At 39.2% G+C, this 19,972-nt stretch overlaps 1 protein-coding gene across 5 annotated transcripts in view; it reads left to right on the top strand.

Moving 5' to 3' along the window:
• The first annotated feature begins 555 nt into the window (after positions 1 to 555).
• Positions 556 to 19,972, top strand: part of GRM5 (glutamate metabotropic receptor 5) — a 264,073-nt gene continuing 244,656 nt past the window's right edge. Inside the window, exons 1-2 of one of the 5 annotated variants that reach the window (XM_071802656.1) lie at positions 556 to 924; positions 9,127 to 10,008. In XM_071802656.1, coding sequence (XP_071658757.1) covers positions 9,330 to 10,008 — 679 coding nt within the window. In that variant the 5' untranslated portion in view covers positions 556 to 924; positions 9,127 to 9,329. Of the gene's footprint in view, positions 1,451 to 8,986; positions 9,015 to 9,126; positions 10,009 to 19,972 lie in introns of those variants that run through there. The other 4 variants (XM_065832659.2, XM_065832650.2, XM_065832643.2 and 1 more) reach the window with 4 other exon arrangements.

Genomic DNA, 19,972 nt, shown 5'->3' with positions numbered 1-19,972 from the left:
TGGCAGGAAACTGCAGTGCCTGTGGGTCCAGGAAGCCCGAGGGAGGCAGAGGGGAGGGAGCTCTGCAGGAAGGAGGGGGGGCTGCAGGTGGCACCTGCCGGGGGGCTGGCGCAGGCGGTGGTCAGCCCTCGGGGGAGAGGAGCAGAGGGACACATCCCACCGGCGTGGCTGGCAGATCGGGCCGCCCTTGACAGGGGCATCTCTCCTCTCTTGCTGTGCCCGCTGCTGTCGTCCTGCAACCAAGGGAAAGGGTGAGGGCTGGAAAGGGCAACCTGTCCTTCCAGACGCAAACAGTTCCTCCTTTCTGCCTGATATCGCTAGTATGCGTGTGTGTAGCAGAAGGTGGTCGCTGCTCTCGCATCCCACTCTCTCCCCTTGCCAGGGAGCAGCAGGCAGAGCCCAGGGCTGGCAGGCTGCTTGGTCTCCTAGAGGGAATTATGCCACTTGGTGGCACTAAAAAGTTGCGCTGAAGGCTGGCGCTCTCCCTATGCAAAGGGATCCAACGACCCCCAACGCCAGACCCGCAGGTGCGGCAGCAGAGCGCCCGGGCCGCCCCGCAGTGCGACCCCGGGGGGACAGGGAAACTTTGGCGGAGCGAGTTCGCAAAACGCTATCGGGAACGCAGGGGAAAACTCTTCCCCGCGCCTCGATTTTAAACAGATCCTCATCCTCCCGCAGCAAGTACCGCCTTTTTTTTTTTTTTTTTTTTCTCCTTCAGATGATGCTGTTCTGAACCGAGCATCGCTTTCTTACTTGCTGGAGGAGGATGGTGCGGGGAGGAGGTGTCGGTTTATAGGGGGACTTTGCAATCTTCAGAGCACCTGGAGAGCTTTCCTCGCAGGGCAGAATGCGGGGTTAGCCCCTTATAAATGCAGAGAGGTTATTGCCGTGCATATGTGAGGAGGGGAGGAGGTGTTTAAGCAGGTGGGTCAAGCTGCAGCAAGTATTTAGGAAGATCACGGCTGTGGTGGCAGAGAGTAAAGACCCATCTGTTGTTTCGTTGTTTGTTTGTTTATTTCTCCTCCTCACACCTCCTCCCCCTTTCCTCCCCTCCCCCCCCCCCCCCCCCGCTTAAATCCAGGGACCATTCACGCCGCTTGCAAATGAGACTTGGGCGATACTGAGAGAACAGCGTGTTGCACGGTGTGTGTATATGTGCATGCATGTGCAGGGGTAGGATCCTCATTCCTCAGCATTTGCCTGTGATCAGAAGAAAACAGGATGTGCCCAAAGCTGGAGGAGTGACAATGTTAGCCGGCTGGGGCTCACCTGCTGGTGATCTTTGCAGAGGCATTTGAGGATTATTCAGCTCCAGAAGGTCTGTGCAAGGAATGTTATCTCTGCCGTGGCTGAAAATAGGAGGTGCCTACCCCTACCCATCTTGATTATTGCCACCAAAAGCATTGCTTTGCCATCATCGTAGGAAGAAGCAATTGCTGCCACCAACAAGGTAATGTTGCAGGTTGGGAGAAGGGATTTATGTGCCCTGGGTTGCGGGACAGAAACCCTGTGGATACAGGCGGAACTCTTTCCCCTCCCTCCATCCCTCTTGCTTTTGCTCTGTGCCCTGGTTGCTAGAGGACAAGCACAGCTCCTGGGGGGTCAGTAAACCAACCGGTGGGGTGCACTTCCAGGGGCTGCTGGGGCATCAGTGGGTCTGGGTGCTGGAGGGCAGCTAGCACTGACCCCTCCCCAGGAGCAGGAGAGGTGTGGGGCTGGTGGGGACTGGGGTACTGCAATACCTGGGCTTGGTGGTGTGTGTGTGATATAGCCCTTTCATTCATCAGTGGGGATTTTTCTTGCTGGGAAGGGAGAATGGAAATGAGGATGTATTTGTTTTCCAGAGACAGCCAGGCTTGTCTCAGCCATAGACTTTTCTGTGTGACCTTGGGACAAATCACTTTGGCTCTGCTCTGCGAGTCCTGTCTGTTCCTTAGTTAATAATCGGAACTAATGTCTCTGCGTGCAAAAATGGTTCATTAAGGGTTGAGGGTGACAGCGATAGCACTAGCGGAGCAGGGAGACAGAGACCTGCGAACCAGTGCATACGTCTGTGTGCACAGCCAATTGGTTATAGCAGCACAGGTAGCTATGCTGGGAGTTAACCTTGTCCAGTAGTTTCCTATAAGACCTAGCTCCATGTATTTTTTTTTTTAATGTGGTTTTGCATGGCAAATGTGACCACCACCATGGAAATTTATATCAGTCGTTGTTTTTTAGATATTTTTAAATTCCTTTTCTTAAAACTGGTGGTGCTCAGCACCAGGGACAGCGCCCGCCCGGCTGTGGCCGCTCCCGTTGCCCGCAGCCCGCAGGCAGCGCTGTCCCGCATCCCGGGGCTTCGCCGTTCCTGCAGCCCCACTTCCATTCGACCTCCTCCCTGAGAAGGGATTTCTGGTGGAGGTGGGGGTGACTGGGTACAGGAGGAGGCCGGGCGTCTATTTCTTCTAGTCTTGATGGCCAAGTTGTGGGACTATCTCGAAAGCGGAGGATCGGCTTGAAAATACATGGCTCTGAATAACCCTGAAAGGGAAAGATATACAGAGGAATTAACTGACGGGTTCTTTACATTCTCTATGATTTTTTTTTTTAATTATTATTACTGTATTGTCGAAAATTGCTATCACATACTAATATTTTGCGCATTCTCAAACACTTTAACGACATGCTAGTATTTATGCTACATTATCAGGGATGCCAGGGTCAGTCATCATTTCAGAGGATATTTTTGGGGTCTCTGTAGAGGTTCTTTGTCATTTTATTTGCCAACATGTTTATGGCTTTCTTTGGTATAGTGGTATTACTGGAATGCCACCGTAACACTATTCTTGTTGCGACTAGTTAGAAAGTGTTTTTTTTTTTTTTTTTTTTAATTGCTATTGCTTTTCTTGACCACCTCCTCCAGGTCACACAGTTTTCTGAATTAATAAAATGTCTAGGATTACAGCTGTGACCACACCAGAGCTACTAGTTCCTGCATCGTATGGTATGACAGGTGTTTGGTAACAGCAGCAATAAGTAGTATATTTAGTGGAATTGCAGATATCATTGCAAATTTTACTGGGAAGCTAAGCACCTTCATACTAAACCCAGAACTGTTTAATCAATCAGAAAGTGTGTGTGTGTGAGCATAATACGGTGAAGAACTTCCTGGTATTGCTAAGCATCTTGCTGATAATTGTATCATTCTATGTTCTGTATCTCTGAAGGTATGAGATCAGCACACTAATCTGTCATTTTCAGTGACTGTTCTGACCAAATGGTTAAAATTTTTCTGTACTGTTTAGGTTCCTCCAGTTTATAAATTGAATTAAAGAAAGCCGCTTCATAGCCTCTCCTGTTGTATAAGGCTGTTTCCTTTGTCAAAGAGCTGATATTCACAGAGACAATAATGCAATGACTAAGGATTGTTTGATTTTTTTTTTTTTTTTATGAATGGAAAATTAAAACAGCAGTAGAAATCTCAGAACAGTGTACTCAAATTCCTGATTTTCAACTGAAGACCATTTGAATGCATCAGGATTTGTGTGATCAAAGTGAATTACCTCTGAGGAACGGGTGTGTGGGACCTCCTGCAAACTGATCCTCATCATAGCATTGGGAGGTTGATTGCCAAAATAGCTTGGACCCAGAGCTTAGAGTTTGCAATGCCAATAGCCAGCAGAACTGAGCAAGGGCTTAGCATCTCGGAGGTACACTTTTTCCTCACATCATTCGCCATTGAGATGAACTGAGAGGTCTCCTTATATAATTGTTTTTTTAAGTAGCTCCATCTTTTGCTATCCTGTGATCTTTCCTGTGAGATAAGTGGCCAGACTCAATCTGGACCAGTAATTTAGTTGCTGCCTGCTAAGGTTTTGCCTTCTCTGATGATGAAACCTAGATTAGTCCCTTGGGATATACTGATTTGATGCTTATCTGTATCAACATATATTTTCTCATACCTGACGGCATTGAATTAAATGTGGTATGTGCTGTAAATGAATGCCTGGAAAGCATTTAATCAGCAGGTACATGGTTGTAGGCTATGCAAACATAACATGTAAGTAAAATTTGTTACTAAAAATCAATGGAATTTTGGGGTCTAATTTTTTGCAATTATTCTGATCCAGAAAATCCTTTAAAAACATATTAAACTTTGGATACGTCTTTCCAGTTGTTTGACTAATAGTATTCTTCATGTGCTTAACAATGAGCATATTCCTAAGTACTTTCATGGTTTGGACTACAAATTCTGCCTCCATTGCAACACTGTTCTGCAGTTCAGTAATATGACATTTAATGTTTATTATTTAAATCTGCCTTAAGATTTAGAGACTACTAACTAACAGATGGTGAACTTAAAAAATGGTAACAAAGAAGAAATCTGAACAAATGTGTTGCCCTGTCCCTCTCTCTCTCTTTTTTTTTTTCTTTCCTCTCTGATACAAAATAGGCTAAATAAAAAACTTCCCTTTGCGGAGTGTGTGTTTTACCTATTAAAAGCCACACAGCAAAGAATTCAGATTGCAAAAAAAGACAGGTCTCTCACTCTGGGGTCACTAGTGGGCGCTGCTATAACAATGTAAGTCGGAGGGGGAAAGGGTTTCTTTCTTAAGGTTTCAACACAATTACACTTGCTGTAGTAGAAACCCTTAAAAATAAGTCATATGTGCCCCATGTATAAACTCTCAGCCACGTACATAGTGGAAAATCAGCCCTTCATGAACTACTCTTCATAGTTTGATTTTTTATCAAGATTTAATTAATGCCATTAGGTATCAAGGTTCTTTTTGTTTCCTTTGGTCTGTACAGACTGTAACTATAGATGGACTTGCATTTGAGGTTGAAATAAATAATTTTAAGAGTTGTGTGAGGTTCCATAGAGTATTACAGATGCTAATTTTCTAGTCGGTTAAACCTCAACATGAATTAGCTGGAACTCTGCCCTAAAGGAACATCTGAGAACTTCTGACAAGAGACTGGCATAAAGCTTTTACTGTCAGGGAGATCGGAGGTTATAAGAACATGTCAAATGCTTCATCAGTTCTGTGTTTTCAGTCATTTGAGTAACCCTTAAATTTTTGTCTAAGGTAAGACTGAGCAAAGGACAGAGAGGACGAATTATCTTTCTGTCTCACTACTTCTGCAGTTCCTCCAAGTGTGAAGCTAGTGCACCAGAAGACCAGTACCAAAATCTTTGTCATCTATTGTTAAAAGTATGTGATTTCAGGATTAATTTATAGTTAGATACATAGCTGAAATAAACCAGGAACCATGATACACCAGTAGTTCAGTGCCTGATTCCATTTTGCCTCTGTTGCAGTAAATTAGGAATACCTCCCATGATGAAGAAATTGAACAGTGTGAAAGGTAAATTTGACCCTAAGTGCTGTGCGTGTTGATTTGTTTGTCCATCAATGAAAAAAGTAAATGCAGATAAATAATTAATTGGAGAACAATTCTCATGACTTTATGCATGTGTGCAAGTTTTCACTGCTTTGATGTTGCTGATACCTCTGTTCTCAGTCTGAGGGTTATAGTATGTCAAATTCCCTTTAGGGTTATCCACTGCAATTAAAACGGGAGTTATATTTAAGCTTAAGGAATTTTGCTTAATTTTATTTTAGTACTGATCCTGCTTGCAATAATAAGCTTTTTGTAGTAGGAAAAATGGTAATCAAACTGTGGAGTGACTGTATGTGATTCTCTTGGGCCAGAATAGCAGTAAAATTGTATATATGAACAGTTCCCTTGGCCATCTACTCTTCAGGAAGATGTTCTCCAGGAAATGTAATTAGTGTGCTTAGTCTATCAGCTCTCTATGCTCAGTCATTTTGGCTTAAAGGGCGATGTGTTACCTGACTACTTTAATGTCATCTTTGAATGGCATAACCAACAGTATCTAGTGGAAGAATGACAGACAATGAGCACAAATTGAAATGCAGGAAATTCTGTTTAAACATAAAAAATTCAGACTTTTTACTGTGGTTGTTGTCAAACACTAGAACAGGTTGCCCAGAAAGGTTGTGGAGTCTCCATTCTCAAAGGTAGTAAAAACCTGACTTGACACGACCATGTGAAACCTACTTCAACTCAACTTGTGTTGAACAGGGTGTACGGACCAAGCACATCCAGACCTGCCTTCTCATCTCAAAAATTCTGTGACTTTTAGGTTTCTGACAGCAAGAGTAAGCCCACAGAACCAGATCTCTATTATACAAATGCAAATCCACTGTAATTTAGCAGGCTTACTTAACCACATCATTATAAATTCCAGGTTGTTTCACTGTATCATGAAAGCCAACAGAAGGCATTGACTTCAGGTGCTCTAGATATGAGTCCTAAGCCTAACACCATAAAACACAAACAGTTTTCTTGGTGTAATTAGTAGCAGCTTTATAAGTCCCAAATAAAATGACTTTCACTTTAGTACAATGGAGTATATGAAGAAAGTTTATTAATTCTGGAGCAACTGCAGTTTGTATCTGGCCCCGTCTTTTTCCTTGGGTGTAATGGAGTGGGAGGATTTGACTGGTTTCAAAACATGCTTTTGGGCTATAGGAAGCCCTTAGCCACAAGATCTGATCTTATTACAGAACCAGAAATATAAAGGAGACCTTCAGCTTTATGTAATTTTATACTCACAGATAAAACTCTGGACAGAGAAAACAGCTGCTATTTGGTGTGAAGAAGATAAAAATGACCTTGCTTCCCTCTCTTTCCCATATAACCCATACGGAAATTGTTTAATCTGTAGACATAATAACAATAACAATATTGCAAAACTGGACCAGAACCCTGGTCAGTGTGTACTGTAGAACTAAAATGGTGAATGGGGGCTGGGTTCTTTTTTTGTGTCACAGGCTCACCCCAGTCCTCTGAACTCTCTCTCTTTGTACATATGCAGCTGTGCAGGTGGCTAGGTTATAAAAAAATCTAACTGTATATGCAGTTACAGTCTGAGACAGAGGTGGTGTTTGTCTCTATATAGTTGTGTTCTGTACATGTAACCTTAATTTGAGAAGTTCAGGAAAATAAGCATCCATGACTTTAGATAAGAAAGTACTGTTTATGTTCAAATATGAACAAGTTAGTAAATAATTAAAGATTTTTTAAAATGATGATAATTAAACTAATTGGAGATATAGGAATTGAATAGCTGTGCTATTGTACAAATTTACCCCTTGTCATGCATCCTTTGGACTACCTGCAAATTATACAATACAGTCTTCAGAGTCACGGAACAAGCACTTGCAAGACATAAGCAGCAGTGATATTCTGTAATTAGAGACTAATTAACCTAAATTGAACTGTTGTTATTCCTTAGTGGCAAAGGGTTGCTGTATTGATAAGCTAACTCTTCACAGACTGGAAAAAAAAAAGTTCTATAGTTGTCTGAACCTTATTTCATTATTAACACTTTCTATTACTATAAATTAATATTACATAAACTTATTAATATTGCAATTAATGTTACAAAACCATTTCTATCAATGTTTTCTCTTTTTAAAGATTTGGATTTCAATTGGGAATTCTCGCTGAAACTATTACATAATTTCCTCTGTGTAAATACTTTATAATTTATAGATGTCTAAGTAAAATAATAATTAAAGTCTAACATCGAGCACAAAATGTTTTTTAGGTTTGTCTGTCTCATCTTCAGGATCAGGAAAATATTCACTGTGGCACTGTACTGAGTGACCTAGTGGTGAGTGGTAAATTCAAGATTAAAATACTGCCAGATTTTCAACCTGAAAGAAACAGAGACAGATTTCCTGTGGCAAGGGTTTCTTTCACTTACAACATCAGAACATTGTTAGAGTAATTGTTAATGGATTAGAAATGTATGGTGGGTCTGAAATACATGGAAATTTCTGTATTATTTTTTATTATATGAAAAGACTTATGTCAATAAAACTGAGATCAGACTCTGCCCCAGAATTTTGCAGTTGTCATGTCAATAATGATCTGGGCATGTGGTTCACTAACTAGCTCAGCATCTTCCTAGATTTAAGAGTGTGCTTAACTTTCTGTACTATGAATGGATTCACTGGCAGGTGTAGAGCAATAGATGATACTTGAGATGTGCTCAAGGAGAAAGACCTGAACAAACTACTGTTTAAGCGCTATATTCAAAACCAGAAGTATTCTTCTGCAAATCCATTACGACATAGAGAACATTTTGGAGTACATTTTCAAGTCTGATTCACCACAGCTGAAGACATGAATTTTTTGCTGAGTCGTCTTTTATTTTTTTTTTTATTAATCCTCCACCAATCCTTCACCAAAAGGTGAAGTGCAGATTGCATTGCAGACTAGTAGCAAACATAGCAGATCAAACATTTTAGGCAGTAACACATCTGTATAGTCTCTGTGTTGACTTCTTTCTATCAGCGAAGTCTGTAGAGTTGTCCACAGTACCAGGATTTGTCAAATTGCTTATTGATCACTTTTGATCTAGGGATATAAAAAGATGAAAAAGATTTCACTGGTCTGCTGTTTAAGAATCGTTGTTCCTCTGCTGAAACATGCATTGTTTAAAACAAACACAAATATTCATAATGACATAAATTTTCTTAATCCTAACATTTTAAATTTTAATTTGTTTCTTATTGTGGCTTACAAAGAAAAAACCGGATTTATAGATTTGAAGAATCATATTCTGCTTTCCTTAGAATGTTTCAAGAACAGCTCTGTTAACAGCAGTTTTCTGCTGCTTTAATTGATACGCAGTACAGGCCACGGTACCTTAGTGTAACGTAGATATTTGTGATAAAGAGTCTGAAAGTAAAGGGAATCATTTCTGAAAACACACGTTAGAAACAGCAACATTTTTCTTCTTTAGAATTAAATATTTGTTTATTTCTGTACTTTTGAAAACTTTTCCCAAAAACGTTTTTAACCAAGAGTGTAAAAGAAAACAACACTGTTTTATTCCAGCAGCAGTACGAGTCTAAGATTGTGGAACACTGAAGTACAATGAAGTTGCTCAGCTTGAAACATGATGGAAGCAAGTGTATATAGGAAACAAGGTATTATAGTCATTGACAGCAGTAGGAATAGGTGTGATTTTAGAACACATTATGAAGATGAATTTATAAATTATTTTAAAGCTCTTTCTCTATTTTTTTTTCATTTTTTAAGGTTATAAGGATTATGACCACATGTGCAGCTCTGCATATCTGTCCACTTGGAGATGACGATGACTCCTTAGAGAACATACACAAGCTCCTGGTTAGCCATCAGCATAGTGCTCCTTTTATTCAAAAAATCTGATAACTGCTTTTCACCAGCTCTCCAGTTTTGTTCCATCATGTTATCTCTACCAGCCTGAACCATTTCCTAAAATGGTCCCTTTGTTGTTCCTTGCAATCCTGTTATTGAAGGAAGATGTCTGTGGGAATTTTGGGCTTTTGGTTTCTGCACAGGCCAATGAAAGAAGGGTGGTTGCACACATGCCTGGTGATATTATCATTGGAGCTCTATTCTCTGTCCACCATCAACCAACAGTTGACAAGGTTCATGAGAGGAAATGTGGAGAGGTAAGAGAGCAGTATGGCATTCAGAGAGTGGAGGCAATGCTACATACCCTTGACAGAATTAACTTGGACCCCACATTGTTGCCAAATATAACGCTAGGATGTGAAATAAGGGACTCCTGCTGGCATTCTGCTGTGGCTCTGGAGCAGAGCATTGAGTTTATAAGGGACTCTCTTATTTCATCAGAAGAAGAGGAAGGGATGGTGAAATGTGTGGATGGATCTTCATCGTCTTTCCACTCCAAGAAACCCATTGTTGGTGTCATTGGACCTGGCTCTAGCTCAGTTGCTATCCAGGTCCAGAACTTGTTGCAGCTTTTCAATATACCTCAGATTGCTTATTCTGCCACAAGCATGGACCTAAGTGACAAAACTCTGTTCAAATATTTTATGAGAGTCGTGCCATCTGATGCACAGCAAGCACGGGCTATGGTGGACATTGTCAAGCGCTATAACTGGACCTATGTTTCTGCTGTACATACTGAAGGTAAGAGGTCATTTTTTACCATATAAGAATGCCTTTGAACTTCTTTCATGTGGTCAAATAGATGACAGTTTGATGCTGTTGTTTGGTGTTTTTTTTTTTTTGCCAGCCAGTTGTCAGCATTATAAATATTTACTTAACAATTACACTTTCCCTATGGGGCTGAAGTAACATTATGTTGATAATTGCTGGAAACAGAGTTTAAAATACAGGATTGTGTGTGCTCTAGGCCCTCTTGTTGCTAAAAGTGCTTACTCTGAAATCTCCTAAGTGACTTGAATTTAGACAACATTTATTATTTACCTTAAACTACTAGTCAGTATATCTACACAGAATAATCATTTTGACTATATTGGTATCAATGGGTAATGAGAAAGCACCTGGCCTTCCTAGTGCAGAAGAGAGCTAAATCTTCATTTGAAACTGTGACTTAGTCAAAACATGTTCCTGCTTAATATCTGAGGCACAGAGGCACAAATATTAGAAAACCTGTACTTCTGGCTAATACTTGAATGCGGGTTCTCCCAATGTCGGGAGACCAGAACTGTTTCTTTCCTTTTTATGATACCACATAGAGTATTACAGTGACTTCTTGCTCTGCGTCTGGCTATTGATTTCGAATCTGAGTGAGGGAAGTCTCCTTGACTCTTCTTCACACACTTATGCTCCATCAGATGTCCAGAAAATCAGAACTGTATGCTAAATCACTTTCCTATTTTTATTAATTTGAGTCAGAGCTTAAGCTTTTTACCCAGTGTAAGAAGAGTATATGATTAAAGGGAAAAGCTCTGGAAAATCTTACCTGATTTCATTATTCCTTGTGTTGACAGAGTTGAGCTGGTTCATCTCGTTAGAAGTGACTAGAATTTCATACTGCCTTAAAAGCAGGTTTCATCAGTCCCTGTCTAATGACAGCACCATTTAATGAGTTTTCTGGAATTAGGTTCTGTGATGAATTTTAGGATCTCACCGGGTCGTCTCTGTTCAAACAGACAAACTCAGAATGGAAGGCTCAGAATATGTTCTGGGAATGAAAAATGTTATTAAGAGATTGAGTAGTGGTGATGGCATTTCTGAACAGCAGCAGATGCTGCTGGCTTTATTACAACCAATAGAAAGCAGATTGTCCTTCCCACACACTGAGTATGCTTCTCTGGCAGCCTTCATTCTATTCAAAGCCCTTTTTGGGGTGATGCATGTCCAATACTAGTATGTAGGCATCTTCATTTTTTCTGCACATATGTACAGAGCTTATTCTGCAGTATTTAGAAAAAAAAGTATTAGAACTTACCTGCAGATTGTTGTAAACTTGTTTCCATCACCATAACAAGAGTTGGTACATAACTGCAGCCCTTTTGTATAGGGATGCATGAATATATTAGCAGTTTAATATAGCAGCGTATAAATCACCCTATGTCACATCATGTACTGAAGGTACTCTGTGCCAGCTGATGCCTTTGGCATGGCTTAGTGTGCAGACTTTGCTTCGCAAATATGTATGAATAATATCATGGTCAAAAATAATGTCACTGATGCATCACATTAGCATAAGATTTTATATCCTGACTGCTTTTGATGACTCGTATAATTTTTGCTATTAACAACTTTTGCACTTTTTTTTTTTTTTTTAATTGGAAGGGGATGTTTCTAGATTCAGTGTGGGAATTGTTAAGCTTATAACCAGGTCTGAATCTGCACAGAGTGAGAATACTCACTTTTACCACTTCCTGTGGACACTCAGTTTGGAGCAGATGGTAACATATGGCATGTCAATCTTATGGCAGAGGAACATTGCACTGCATGTTGGAAAGAAGGGAATATGGACACAAGGGTTGAAGCTGGAGGTAGCTCCTAGGGCATGACAAGAGTATTAGGTAACAGAGGAGCTGGACGTGAAGAAGGAGAAACGATGAATGATTGATATATCTAGTACATGTGCTTATTTCTGTCATTGTTAAAGTGGACAAGATAGGTGGTATGTTGTTAATACTTGAGGCCTCACATAATTCATAGAATGTTTATGGCAATATAACTCCGGACTTCGGTGAACAAACATTAAACTTGGGTTCTGAAGACCTTATGATCCTACCATGTATCTGCATGGTCTGGTCATGATGATGAATATGCTCTCCAGTTAAACAACATCACACAAATATTTTCTAACAATAGAATAGATGGTATTTACAATGGGATAGACAAATACAAACTGGTCAAGGTATTTCTGTGAAACATGATGATGTCTGCTGTTCTGGACAGTTTCCAGAGATTATGGGAGATGTTGACTCTTCCAGGAACAGAAAGATTTTTTTAAAAAACAACACAAAGTACTCCTACAGATGAATATTAAAGAACTGAGTAAACAAGCAAAAGAGATATTCTTTCTATATATTATTTTTACAATTATTTTTCATCTTATTATAACATCTGTTTACCTGTAAACATTCCAAATATGCCCCTATACTCGGTGTCCTACATTCATAGGTGCTATTTCAAAATAGGAAAAAAAAAATTGTTCAATCCCACTCCTTGCCATTTCTATCAATTTAGGATCTTGCCCACCCATTGAGAGAGGACCTTCTTTCAGTGCCTCCAGTAGTTCTGGCCACCTGCATTCACTATCTTTAACTAGTCTTCATGCATTAGCCAGATTCTTCTGAACTATGATTTTTGATTTCTGGGAAGGATTTCCAATGGGAGATAGGCTTCTCTCCTTCAAAGACAGACTGGGAGAAGAGGCAGAAAAAGCCTGGTTATTTCATTGCTTTGGTAGTTCCCGCAGCAGACAAAGTTATAGGTCTCTTTTTGATCTAGTATAGGAAAAGCTTGGAATAAGGAAGTAGCTTCACAATAAAAAGCTTTCTGTTGAAATCTTTACTTCCACGTGTACTAATCATCTATGTCTGCAGTGCGTGTATATTTTGGGAGGTTTATCTGAAGTTTTATTGTTAAATCCTTATTCAGGACTTACAGTTTTAAAATATGCAAGATTTTTAAGAGGTTTTTGTAAGCTTTGCTCCTTTGACATTTAGCATTGCAGTTTAATCTAGGTGATGTCTTCAGGTGTGAAAGTAACCACTAAGAGCAATTTATTTTCCTGAGAATTGGAAGGTAACAAACAATATTGACAGTGGAACTCTTATAATTTTAAGGATTACATTTCTGCAATCCAATTAATAGGAACCATGAGTAAAAAAAAGACATTGAGGTGCTGGAGTGAGTTCAGAGAAGGGCAATGAAGCTGGTGAAGGGTCTGGAGCACAAATCTTATAATGAGCGGCTGAGGGAACTGGGGGTGTTTAGCCTGGAGAAAAGAAGGCTGAAGGGAGACCTTCTCACGCTCTACCTCTACCTGAAAGGAAGTTGTAGGATGAAGGGTGTTGGTCTCTTCCCAAGAAATAAACAATAAGACAAGAGGAAATGGCCTCTAGCTGTACCAGGGGAGGTTTAGATCGGATATTAGGAAAAATTTCTTGATGGAAAGGGTTGTCAGGCATTGGAACAGGCTGCCCAAGGCATTGGTTGTGTCACCATCCCTAGAGGGTTTAAAAGATGTGTAGATTTGGTGCTTAGGGACATGGCTTAGTGGTGTACTTGGCTGTGCCAACTACAGTTGGACTTGATGATCTTAAAGGTTTTTCTAAACTAAATGTTTCTATAATTCCATATTTCTTATAAAACAGCAACCATCTCTGCTTACTGTAGTGTATTTTACATTTGCTAATCAGAAATTTTTGCGAATCTTGGTCTTGGGTTGTGATTCTCCTTGCTCAGCTCTGTCAGGAATGACCACATGTCATTGGCATCATTGTCTTCCCCTACTCTCCAACTCTTCCTTGCTTAATGATTTGGAGAAGTTCTACTCTGAACCAATCTGACTTTAAAATAAACCTTTTTCATCCACTATCAGGGTACTTCAAAAAAAAAAAAAAACCACAACAAAAAAAACCCTCATCAGTTTCATCAGTTCTGGAATCCAGGTCATACTGTGATCCCCAAGAACAGACACGTTATCCCTGCTTGTCAGGGAGGTAGGAGTGAGTGGAGAAAGAGGGAAAATGAGATGGGAAACTCCTTGTACTGAGGACCAAACTCTTAAAGCCTGAAGCAAGTGCCTTCAACTTTATGGATTGTTACAACAAGTATGCAGGGTGTGCTGGAGATAATTTTATTTTAAGTTTGCGTGTTCATCCAGTTCTTTCAGCTAGCCTCATGGGTGTTTTTTCCACCACTGTGATAGGAGCAGAACTTAAACACACTGTCTGTAAACTCAAACCAACTTTCACTTCTTATACCAGCTTTGCAGATAGACAGTCAACAATGCAGCTGAGAAATCAGTCTGTGCCACTCTCTGAGGCAAAGTAGCTCATCAGAGGGAAGCCCTCTCATTCTACAGTCCCACAGATTCTCAAAGCACATCAGGGACCCTTTTTAGCTTATGTAACTGTTTCTCACTCCCAGGAAAACTAACGTGTGTAGAAGAGTATAGAGAGGAAAAGTTGTGCTTTTATTTTGATTTTGGGTGGTGATGGTTAGCATGCAGATAGGCCATGGAGCTCAAGCACCCTGGGCTTTTTTTGTAACCTTTCTTGCTTAACCACTCGACACCATAAGTAATTGGAAATGGTTGAGGAAACCAGGGAGAAGCTGGTTGTCTGCTACAAGAAACTAAGAACTGTCTGTTTACTGTATTTCCCATATGAAAGCATTCCCCGATCTTTTTGAAAGACCAGAGAAAAATACATACAGTATTCTCTTTTCCCCTCATTGGAGTATGAAGGTCTCATTGAAAACCCACTTGAAGTCAATACTGTCCTGTTGACTAGACTGACATTTGGATCAGGCCTTCCTAGTCAGACACAAGGTCAGTCCCTGAGAGTCTGTGCTTAAAATTTGTCTGGGATCAAATGAATTAATAATTTGAAAGGCAATTTTCACTGCTATTGGAAATCATATATTTTACCACTCTGAATGGAGTAAAGACATGATGAATGCTGGAAAAACAGAGCTGCACAAGGGTACAATTGAAACACAATAGCTCAAGTTTACTGGGAGTGACAAGGTATAAATTTCACTCCGTTATGTAAAAGATTTGGTTTACTCTTGAACCTAGCCTTAAGAAAGAAGCCACTTTGTTAACATCTTCTTCAGAAAGCTCTGCAGGTAAACATTAGATCGAACTAATTCCCAAAAGTCCTCTCTGTTTAAAATCACTTTCCTCCGTTTAAATTTATCATAAGTGCATATAAAGAGGTGGTTCACATTCATTTTCTCAGGATGTACCCGGGCAAACATAACAAAAGCAGAACTTCCTTTCCTTACTGATAAGAGTTATTTCACACATTTCTTTTCATATTTTTTCAAATGTGCCTGGTTACAAGACTATTTCTGCCTACATCCTTTGCTACCAAGTAAAGAACAAAATGAAAATTAGTCATAGTCTGTGAGAATAGACGAAGAAATGAACGAAAGAGCTGCAACAAGTTGACCTTAATCCTGCTGCATGGAACAAATTGTACTTATATGATGTTGTGGAGATTTTTCTTTCAGACTCTAGATTTTCCTTATTTAGATACAAAAACTGTATCATGGTCAGAAACACTATTTTCTTTTCACAAAGTAATATTAATGAAAATTAGATGAGTTTCTTTTTAAGCACAGGTGATATTTTTTCATGATTAATATGAGGGAAAAAACACATAGAAGTAATGTATTATAAATGGTTAGTTCTAGTCCATGAAAATATTTTCAATTTCAAAGAAAATTTATTTCTAAAAGTCTGTTTCTGATAATTGAAGATCTTCCTGAATGTTCTGTTTCTGCAATGTTTCATTTTTACCCTTTGGCAAAATAATTGAAATTACTTTTATTTTTTTCTGTTTGAGACTTTTAAACTCTTTCAAACATAATTGTTGAGATCAGGATGATCAAAGTTTGATACGCTCTCAATCTCATTAATCTTGTAGAAAAAAATAAAAACCACCTCTCATCTGAAAGAAAATACGGGAAATGGAAAACCCAGTTCCTGTCTTGTCCTGTTGAGATGTTTGTTCATGATTATTGAATGTTAACATCTAAAACAGAAGTGGCTTTTTTCCCCCCAATTTCAAATATTTATTGTAGCATCGGAATTGTGAGAAGTGAGCAAATGTTATCAATCAGCTTGGAATACTGAGATAGAAAACTGAAATAGGATCGAGTTAATGTTTATTTTGTTTGGTGGTGACTTACTAACCAGACAGAACTTTAACATTGCTGGCAGACTGCTCAGGCCAGACATACCCATTGTGAAGTGTCTTGACTGACATAAAAACTCAAAATGAGGGTCATACTCCAGAGTGTAATGGGGATAAAGACCGTTACGGGAAATACCATGAGAAAGCAAAAGGAAGGTGAGCAAACAGGTGTACTATTCTCAAGTTTAAAGAAAACGCCTCACTTTGAAAGGAATGACAAGGTGGAGTTAGCTAAAAGCAGGAAATATGGATCTTCAATATGCCACTTTTATTCTTTTTTTTTTTTTTTTAGGGGCTAAGCATCTGAATATCACTTTTTCTGTCACTTAGACTATAGTTAGTCAACAGAAGTTTCAGTGTCATGAAACTTACCTTCACTGTGTAGAGACAGTGGGAATCCAGCATCCTTCAGCTTCATCTTAAAATTGTCTTTGCCTTAGGCACAGTTCTTGTCCCCATCCCTAGGGTTCACCTCTTCAATCAGGGAGGGATATATCAAGTTGATGAGATTTGAAAGTCTTTCAGGAAATGAGGTTTTGCTGCACAGTGCCTGCTTGGTCAGATCAGTTTTAGCCTTCTCTGAAAGCTAAGAAAGGCAAAAGGCCTGTGCTAGATCTTTTAACAGTCTTCTCTAAGGCAGTACTCACACAGGAAGTCTTGGAGGTGAATAAAAAATTATAGAGTTTGCTTTAGCTAAATTTTGAAGCCACTGAACAGAGGGTAACATTGCACCCATCTCACTAAAATTTGATTCCAGGCTCCTGATGGTGTGGAGGCATAGCTGTAATGAAGAATATCAGACATGAATACATTGTATGTGTATACATTAAAGCAGTGGCTGCAAAGGTTATTAACAGAACACTTACCATCTAACTTGGCAACTGAATTTTGAGAGAATGTTGGTTTTAAATCACAGCCTTGTTTTTAAACTAACACAATTTAACTCATCATTCTAAATATACTGACTGGAAAAAAACACAGTTAAGATTTCCTCTAATTGAGGAGTTTGACTGTGGTGGGGTTTTTTGGTGTTGTGTTGTGTTTTGTGTTGTGTTATGTTTTGTTTTGTTTTTTAACTTTCCTGGAAGTGTCTGGCAACACTTATACCTGGCCAGATATATGATCCAGGTATGTGGAAGCCTCCATATAGAATCAATTACATTTTCAAAGGGCAGACAAACACTGTTTTGGGAATGGCTATTGCTCAAAGTGCAATATGTACTAGGTAAGTTGGAAAGATAATAAATAGGGTGGCTCGTAAACTAGTACACTGAATGAATCCCATGGCAAAAATCCAACTTAACTGTTGAGGACAGTGGAAAATTATCTCTTCCTCAGGCTGTTGTACTCTAGTCAAATACTTCTTATTTGTCCTTAACTAGGGTTTGATTTTTATTTTTTTTTCCTTTTCTTCATGAAATAAATTTCTTCTAATTTACTAGATGATGTTACAGGCGTTAGGAGGAAGATCAATAGAAGTACTGCCAAAATAAAGGTGCAAAACTGTAGTGAGAGGACTATGGTCAGGATCTAGGAAATTACCTTACCTCAGTGCTAAGTTTTTTTTGTGAACAAGATAGTTACAGGATGTGAACCATTTGTCCCACATTGCTATTTTGGATTGCATAAAGCTTTAGTCAAATATACATAAACTACCAATGATCTAGCATGGCAGAGTCACAGAAGGTTCACGTTTCCCTGATTTAAAATTACACAAGTCTATTCTCCATATCTTACTTTTGGTCTGTAAGATAGGTAATAACATTACAACTAGTCATTAATAGGTATTGCTTAGGCTAAAACATATTGTTTACAAAGATACACAGAGAATATCTTCACTTAAGGTCTTCATGTAAAGACTGAGTTGATTTCATCATTGGGCAATCCGTTCAGACTGTGAATTATCTGTTCTTCAAATGAAATAACTGACTGTGTTGCTCCAGGTTATAGCCCCTTTATCTTGATATGTTCTCAGACCTTCTCTTCCCAGGCATTGTTCTAATCTTCCTTTTGACTAAACCAAAGAGCATTAGTTCTCCCATTGCTTCTGTGAAATGGGTTTTCCAGATGCTAAGTTATTGTTATAGACCTTGTATAAAACTTTCCTGTTTTGTCAAATCCTTTTGTAAGAGCATGTACCCTTTTTTTGCTCCTTTTTAGAGAGATTAGTATTCCACTTACTTCTCTAACTTGCAGTCAGGCAGGAAATTGTTTTCCATAGATCAACATACAAGCCGCTGTTTCTTATCCTATTAGCAAACCAATACAGTGGTGGCCTATAAACTTGTACTATTTATTTTTCCCTTGTACAGTTATCTGCCTCCATCTTGTCACAACTCATCTTCTGCCCATCTGGCTTACTAGCTCACCTTCCTCAATGTTTGGTGATTTTTTTTTTTCCTACCATCTTTTTTTCTGGTTACATTAACTCCTTGCTTCTCTCCCTCAGCTAGGTTTAACTTTTTTTTTTTTTTTCTTATCCCTCCCTGGTGAAAATAAGTTTACCAAACTATTTGAGGTAGATAATTGTATGAATAATATAGAATGCAGTGACTTGGAAATTTCTAAAATTTTTGGCTTCTGTGATCACGGCTATCAACTGATATCAGCTGAGCCCTGGCAAAAATAAAGGCCGTTGAAATTGCACAATATTGATAAAGTTCTTTCACCTGAAGAATCCAGATTCAGTCTAGATGCCTTCTAAAGTTCAGGTTTTAAAGTCCAGATTCTCATTTTAAAAATCCAATTCTCACTAGATATATTATTCAGCAATTCTGTATTTATTTTGTCTTAGAACCGTAAGTATCACAGTTGTTCAATTTGCAGATTTGACATTTAGTTTTCATTCAGCACGTTTTCATTTGTAAGCAAAATCTTAGAGGAGAAAGATAAGCTGAAATTCTTCCTCCCTTTTACCTTCATCAGTTTCAACAATCTTCATATGCAACTTCAGTCTCAATTACATTGGAATAGGGTTCTGGGCCAAAATATCTGTTACACCTGAAGAACCCAACATCATGTCCCATCCACCTTCTTTCCACCAGGTTGCCTCAGAGGCAGTCTTTGTAAGTAAGATGAGCGAGCAGTCAGGGATCATGCTGACAAGCTCAGGTGTTCCCTGGCTTGCAGAAAGTCCTGTAGATGTCTGTGATCTCAGACCTGTGCTGAACAGACACCAGAGATGCATCCTGAGAGCGAGCAGAACTATATGCATGGAAAAGGGGCAAAAGCAAGAAGTTTGTAAAAGGATCTTATACTTTCTCTTGACAGAGAATGAGCAGTGAGGTTCAATTCCTTTCCCATTTCCATATTAGCTTTGCAACTCAGAGAATAATTTTATCACATGTTTCCGAAAAAGTCCAGGGAGGAAAATTAGTAAAAACCTGCAGATGCCGTGCTTTTAGTTTTATGACTCGAACAGAACTTCATGTTGCATTTCATAGGTAAGTAGTTCTTCCTTTTTCTTGCATTTTTGCCACACAAAAATACAGGATTCAAATCCTTTTCACATTACAGAAGTTTTGAAAACATCTATGATGTGTTCCCAAAATGAGAATATGAGTGTATATTATCTTTCCAATACAAGCTTCTCTTACGTCTTCTGTAACTGCTGTGCATATAAAGGGCTGCTTCTTTTTTTTCCTTACAATGGCACTGTGGGATGTGAAGTTGCCATGTTCATTTTCATGCATATGCAAAAAAGGCAGACATTTTGTCCCACCTATTTCTTTCCA

This window comes from Patagioenas fasciata, chromosome 1 (genome assembly GCF_037038585.1).
Source record: "Patagioenas fasciata isolate bPatFas1 chromosome 1, bPatFas1.hap1, whole genome shotgun sequence".
Taxonomy (NCBI): Eukaryota; Metazoa; Chordata; class Aves; order Columbiformes; family Columbidae; genus Patagioenas; species Patagioenas fasciata.
Note: the sequence above shows the minus strand (reverse complement) of the source record. Positions and strands in the feature narration are given on the sequence as shown.